Consider the following 7,294-nt stretch of genomic DNA (forward strand, 5'->3'; position numbering starts at 1 on the left):
TACGGCGATTGATAGGGGCACCGCCGGCAATTGCCGTCGGTGCCGTCGGTTAATTCGAGCCCTGCATGCATGCATAATCGCAACGCAGAAATTGGCTTAATGGGGCATAGGCAGAGCTCTGCCACAAACGCACCTACATTCTCACTATAGCTATACTATGTATACAATTATACATGGCCACTCACACACCTCGACAGCATTCAGTGCGCACTTGAGGAGCGTGTCCATTGCATCCACCTCCCCCGTCACCTTAGCGTCACTGGTCACGTCTCTAAGCAACAGGTAAGGCTTCACGCTAGCCTTCCCATCGCTGTGGCAGCCACCTGGATCGTCGCAATAACGGGTTAACTTCGCAGCAGATACGTCGGTTGCTGCCGGAGTGTCACCAGCCACGGCTTCGGCCGGTGACAGATCGAATGAGACGGCAGTTCCACAGCCTTCCCCCGGCTTCTTGCTACACGTTTTGACTCCAGTTTCGACAGCTTGGTTTCTGTCACTACGTAGCTGAAACGAAAGATGAGATAGCAATTCCTCCCTCGTGGTGCTCAAGTGGTCATTAAACTATAATCAATGTGGAGTTAACTGTAGCCATTTCTGTAGCCAATCAGTTTTGTGTGTGAGAGCAGACAACGTGAAGCTAGCATGTGTCATGGTCCTAGGAGCCAAAACGTAGGTACGCGATAGATACAAGAGTCACAACACGTGTGAGCACAGAGATGAAACGTGCAGCGGCACATACGCACCTTTACAAGTTTTCCCAATTCCTGTTTCAGTTTCGTTAGAAACATCGTGTCTGCCTTCCCCCCACCTGCATGCAGTGCATAGTTCAGCTCCACACAGTCGGGGGTGCTCAGTAGCAAAGCTTGGCATAAACTGCTAGCAAACTCTGGAATCCACGAACCACTGTCGACGGCTGTCTGCGATGCCTGCGATGGTCATAGTAAAGAAAAATGTAGGATTGCGTCTGGTAAAAATGTGAATAATAATAAATAATATTTATTGATTTATATTGCGCACGTTACATGCAGATATGTTCACGTGCGCATTACAAAGGCTGATTATAAAACAGCGGACTGCAACACTGTAAAACATAGATACTAAAATTACGACAATCCTGTAACAATTCCTGATTATAAATAGCGGACTGCGACATTGTAAAAAATAGATCCTAAAAACGACAATAATACAACATTTTAGATTTGAGGGGATTGAACCCCCACACAGATTGAACCCAGCCAGTTGTTATGTTACTCGACAAAACATTAGGATCACAGATTGCGTGATCGTTCGTTTACTTGCACTCCGTTTTGAATATTGTTTTTCTCTCTATGATTTTCTATTTAATCCAAAACCAAATTACGGATTCGGAGACGTGTGCACTGTCCCATCGTTGACTAAATGTGATAGATCCACGCCAGACTCGTGGTAAAGATATGACACCTACTGCTGAATTAGACAGTGCGTCGTCCAGGAGCTCTATAAGCACAGGATCGCAGAACTTTGTGCTGACCACACGTGTAAGCTGCCTTCCTGTCACCAGCTCCAAGTCTGTCTCCCCTAGATCCCTGCATGGCGGCTACACAACAAGCGAGCACAGTCGAAGCAAGCAGACTTATACAGTGTATCGGTCTCAAGAGATCCAGTTGAAGCTTCTAGATTTAGATTTTAGATTCATGATGCAGGATTTATAACTTCTATAACCTTTGCTATTCTAACGTTTCCACCTCTAAACGCTTTGCGGATTGACACCCAGCTCCCTTGCCAATTACATGGTGGTGGTGCACAATAACACCAGATTAAAACATATAAGAATATGATTTAAGAACAGGCAAAATATGTAGGCAAACTTACATGTTAGTGATGATCTCTATAGAATGGACACCTGTCTATAAAATACAATTTTTTGGCATTTCCCCTGAGTGAGCCTTATATAAAGGCTTGTTTTCACTGCCCATTTATATTTTGCAACAACGGCAGTGCAGAAGCGTACTATAGAATGTTACGTCCAATCTTGTTACACGCACCTGCAGCCAGTACCAGAGATCTTGCTGCTCCTTTCCCTCCAGACCTCTCACCAACTGGCTGGCCGTTTCTCTCCACAAACTCTGCTTTCCCAGTCTCTCTCGATAGGTCCCTGTGAGCAGACGCTTACCCTTGCTCTGGTAGCTGCACCCGAACTCTTGTATCCTCTGCAACAGTTCATCATCAACTTTTGTTGAAACGAAAAGCAAGCTTGTTGACGCTACATGGGGTAGTTCAGTGGAAGAGTTCTGCATCATGTAGGACCAGCTTACGCTTCAACTGTTCGTGCGTTTCTACAGTCTTAACCTTCAAAACAGGCCTAAAGAAACATCTGTTCACATTGTTCACGGTCAGTGACATGTCAAGGGAACATTTACGATCCAGTCAAACCTGGGTTAGCCACCACCCCTATAGAATGAACACCTGTTTATAAAAAACCACTTTTGGCCTTTTCCTTGAGAGGCAGTTATAAAATGAAAGTACCTGTATAGAAGGGACACCTGTCTATAAAGGACAGATTTGGCATCGCCTTCGAGTGACCCTCGTATACAGGTTTGACCGTGACGCCATCACACAAACGCTGACTCCTAACAAAACCGTCGGAATGCTGGCTAACCCAACTTACCTGGTTCAGGTGAGGGACTTACCTGGTTCAGGTGAGGGACTCACCTGGTTCAGGTGAGGGACTCACCTGGTTCCGGTGAGGGACTTACCTGGTTCAGGTGAGGGACGACGCGCTGAGCATCAGTCATCGGCATCAGCTGCTGCTCGACGATGAATCGCGAAGCCACGCCGTGACGCACTGCCTCCAAGCTCTCCCTGCTCTCATCCGCCTCCGGATTCCGGAACAGGCGCAGATTCCTGGAGATTTCCTTGATCTGGTGCGAGGTGAACAGAGTGCAGCAGTCGATAACCTGCGAGAGGAACCCCTCGGGGAGCGCAGACAACGGAAACATCGGTTCCGCGGTTGAATCCGGCCCTGCAGGCATACATACAGCTAAGCGTGAGTGTGGCACGTAGCGACTGGCAATCGCTCGTTAACACAGGGTAATCATCGGTAATCATTCCTCGGTAATTATGGGCTCGGTCAGTTAGGTTTAGTGCAGGGATGGGATCTGCACAAGTGTCAGTGCTGATGTCGGCATAACCACAAGTGTAGGTACAACTACTGGGGTTGGGTGGTGCACCACACGCAAGAACAAATACAAGATTAATAGGTAGCTGAAGAACACCCACAGGCACGAGTGTTCTCATTTCAAGAAGGCTGGAATGTCACATACCAAACTTTGCACGCAATGCCTCCAGGAACGTGCTGAACTGCTCTGGGGGCTCGTAACTGAGACATACGACATACACCTCCGAGTTTCCCGCCTTGCTCGTGGCAGGCTTCACTACTGAAACCTAAAACAAATTTTTATTAAGTGCATCACGTTATAGACGTTGCAGTGAAATGATTTTGTTAATTGTAGTTGTGTAACAGATGGACCACAGAAGAATAAAACTCTTTAGGGGTGAAAGTCAGCATACAGAATTGGATACACCTACAACAAGAAAACTAGTTTACTCAACATCATTGCATGGTTATCCACAAACCTTTTGAAACACATTGCAGAGCAAGTACAACAGGCATACAGAGGCATGCTCAAACATGGTAAACAGCTTCACGACCAAGCCACCAGAGGGCACCAGTAGATGAAGTGCAGTGACGACCTCACAGAAGTGCAGCGGCGACACAATGTGCTCCTGCTCGGCAGGATCATGCTGACAGTTGATGCTGCCATCTGCTGTCACCTACAGGAAACGGAACATTTTTATGTATTTTATTTATTTAATTATTCATTAAATCTTTATTGCATGTAATTCAAATAAAAATATTTGATTATATACTTGATGGTTTTTTAATTATGCTATAGCACTCACCCAGCCCTATTCTCTGAGGAGGAGAGAAGGAACTAAGAACGAGATAGCACTCACACCTTCACGCCTTCGATTCAATGTTAATCCACACACAACACTACACAGGTCTGCTCACACATTTGCAGCTGACAACAACAGTTTGTGCTGTGTCACTTTACATTGACATTGATATTATGGCACGAGCAGGTATCACTCACTAGATGAATGCCTCCCACGCCACTCTTGACATGATTTATCAGACCAGCAAGGTTCTCTTCGCTCATCACATCACCAGTGTTATCCTTCCCAAAGTACCAGTTATCTAGTGTGTGAATCATCAAGGACCTGTCGGGAAATATGACCAGTATATATTATACATAAATTTATATAGCTAAACCTATCAATCTACACATACATATACATGTATGCATATGTGTGCGTGTGTGTGGGTGTGTGTGCGTGTGTGTGCGTGTGTACGTATGTACATATTATACATGTATATTATATTATATATATTGTGTATATTATATTATATATACATGTAGCTGCTTAACCTGACCTGTCATCATCGATCATGCACCCGATCTTGTTTCCCTCGTAGAACGGGTTGAGTGTTGTAGCGAGCCAGGTCCATTCCACTGGCACAGCCCTCGTCCGCACGTAGTGGTTCAGGCTGGTGACGAATGCTCCTGGTGCTTCACATAGGTGCAGCGAGTTGAAGGCGCCACCACGTGGCACAAGCGGGAAACCGCACAGGATCTCGTGAAGCTTCGCCCACGCCTGCGTGCAGAGCTCAGCTCTGAAGTACTGCATGCATACAATCAGGGGTTATATGTTTGTCATTATCATTATTATTATACCCTGATACAATCAGATGCGAGATTGACAACATGTACTCAGTGTATCCAAGAATTTCATACATCCAGAGCTACTCCAGAAGACATGGAGAATTTCGCGATAGATAAATCTGCACATTACGTCACCTCCTGAACGACTGCATATCCCACAGCTCCATGTAATAGTGATTACCTTTCCCATGACCACACATATAAAGAATATCTATACATCTATCATCTATCTACATATCTATCTATCTACCTATATATATATATATATATATATCATCAGGGGTTAATATTATTAACCCCTGATATCATATATATATAATCATGCTATTACGTATATGATATATATAATATCATATATATATAATCATGCTATTACGTATATGATATATATACATATAAGATAAAATAACGTACATCTATGTGCTATTACCATGAACATTTCTAGACACAAATCATATCAACATGCCCACACAATCATGCATAGATACATCCACACTGCTGTCGCACGTACTTTTCTCAGGTGCCATAGAACCGCCCCGGCCTTGTTCGTCTGAGCTGTGTGAGAGCCCCACTCAATGATGTCCTTGTCACTCAGTCTGTCCTTTAGTTCGTTCAATTCTCGCTTCATCGTCTGCAGTGCCTCGATCTGTAAATCACCAAAGAACAGAATCAATGAGGGTTACAGCGGTGTGCCTCTAAATCAGGCAGAAAATAAAAATACGAAGCGGTGGACCACAAACATATGGAATCACAGGCAATTGGAAAGTCTCAATTAAAAAAAAAAGGTAAATAAACACGAAATGTATTTACTACTAGTCTTAATGTTTCTCTACTCTATTTCGCCTATTATTGCCGATAATTAGCCGTAAATGCCGGTCAAATGCTCATTTGCAACACACAAGTACACCGCACGCACGCCCTGTGCACAAACAACATGAATAAGAGAGCAGGTAGGAAAGCATGATCGCAAAATTCGCTCGATGCTCGCTTCATTTCACACGACTACAGAACGAAAACACACCAAACAGCCTCCATCTTGGTATCTATCTGTAGCTAAATGTTCACTTGTTCGAATTATAACTCTGTCCTTTGTTCTTACCTACTCCCGCCAGAGATATATCTCATGAAATCCTGCAGGAAATGTTCTCTCCGTGAAAATGTAGAGGACGTATCATCCGAAAATCCCTAACGGCGCTATTTTCGATCGATCACTGTAGTCGTGTGTGTGTGTGACGTCATGCCCGCGCGCATTATGCTTGGCTTGGCGGGCCTCGAAACGGAGGCTCGGAGGCAGGCAACAGCTCATCTCGGCATGCAATGCGCCCCATCACTCGTGTATAAACAGACATCTCGTCCTCTTTACATTTTCACGGAGAGGGATTTCCTGCAGGATTGCACGAGATATCTCTGGCGGGAGTAGGTAAGAACATAGGACAGAGTTATAATTCGAACAAGTGAACATTTAGCTACAGATAGATACCAAGGTGGAGGCCGTTTGGTGTGTTTTCGTTCTGTAGTCGTGTGAAATGAAGCGAGCGTCGAGCAAATTTTTCGATCACGCTTTCCTACCTGCTCTCTTATTCATGTTGTTTGTGCATAGGGCGGGCGTGCTGTGTACTTGTGTGTTGCAGATGAGCATTTGACCGGCATTTACGGGTAATTATTGGCAATAATAGGCTAAATAGAGTAGAGAAACATTAAGACTTTGGTAGTAAATACATTTCGTGTTTACATTTTTTTATTTTATTGAGACGTTCCAAGTGCCTGTGTATGGAATTACAGGAGGGCTGTCCCAATTGGCACATACATTATGCAGCGCCACCTACTGGATACCATGTGTTGGTAGTTAGTTAGCTCTAGAACTACAGCCTGCGGCGGAGCGGAGGGCTGTAGTTCTAAAGCTAGTACTAGTAGTAGTAGTACTAGTAGTAGTAGTAGTAGTAGTTACTATAGACTATAGTATAGACTATAGACTATAGTATAGTATAGGTATACTGGAAGAAGAAAACGTGTCACAGCATAGCTTCCCAAATTACCTGCCAAACTGCACTTGTAAACAGGATGCTTGAAGGTGGAAGACTCCACTCCCCTCCGTTAAATACAAATTTCTTGCCGAACAGACTGTCGACTTGAGACTGGATATCGATGTCTTTTTCTTTGTGACCATGATTAGACAAGTCAAGTCGACTCCGTTTAGGCTGCCTTCGCTCTGCTTCCATGTCACAAGCTCCTACTGCGTAATATATGTGTATCACTGTGTGCCAGTGTAGTGACCCCTTGAACCCTAGTGTTTACTGATTATTGTTTATACAGCCACAGGATGACTTCGCCACCCGGAGATAGATACTAATTTATCCATCATGTTAATTGTACTTGGAAACTGATAGTTGGCCTGTATTTTTTCAACCACATTTAACGACCATACCTACATGACCTAGCATAAGTTCTAATCGTGACTGTGCCAACGGAGAGCGTATATTATCATGTGCAGATCTGAAACGGCTTCGTAATGTTTTGGAAAATCATTT

At 44.3% G+C, this 7,294-nt stretch overlaps 1 protein-coding gene across 2 annotated transcripts in view; it reads right to left on the minus strand.

Moving 5' to 3' along the window:
- The window catches only part of LOC106811901 (cap-specific mRNA (nucleoside-2'-O-)-methyltransferase 2-like), a 27,551-nt gene extending 20,257 nt beyond the window's left edge, over positions 1 to 7,294 (minus strand). For both annotated transcript variants that reach the window (XR_001394224.1, XM_014815634.1), the window contains exons 1-11: positions 6,803 to 7,294; positions 5,278 to 5,412; positions 4,478 to 4,725; positions 4,137 to 4,263; positions 3,616 to 3,813; positions 3,303 to 3,423; positions 2,736 to 3,001; positions 2,025 to 2,189; positions 1,445 to 1,576; positions 744 to 926; positions 190 to 504 (exon numbers count right to left, since the gene is read on the minus strand). Coding sequence is in view for 1 of the 2 variants with exons in the window: in XM_014815634.1 (XP_014671120.1) it covers positions 190 to 504; positions 744 to 926; positions 1,445 to 1,576; positions 2,025 to 2,189; positions 2,736 to 3,001; positions 3,303 to 3,423; positions 3,616 to 3,813; positions 4,137 to 4,263; positions 4,478 to 4,725; positions 5,278 to 5,412; positions 6,803 to 6,985 (2,073 nt within the window). In the remaining variant the exon portion in view is untranslated. The remainder of the gene's footprint in view (positions 1 to 189; positions 505 to 743; positions 927 to 1,444; positions 1,577 to 2,024; positions 2,190 to 2,735; positions 3,002 to 3,302; positions 3,424 to 3,615; positions 3,814 to 4,136; positions 4,264 to 4,477; positions 4,726 to 5,277; positions 5,413 to 6,802) is intronic.

The sequence above is a fragment of the Priapulus caudatus genome, unplaced genomic scaffold (assembly GCF_000485595.1).
Source record: "Priapulus caudatus unplaced genomic scaffold, Priapulus_caudatus-5.0.1 Scaffold589, whole genome shotgun sequence".
In the NCBI taxonomy this organism is placed as follows: domain Eukaryota; kingdom Metazoa; phylum Priapulida; class Priapulimorpha; order Priapulimorphida; family Priapulidae; genus Priapulus; species Priapulus caudatus.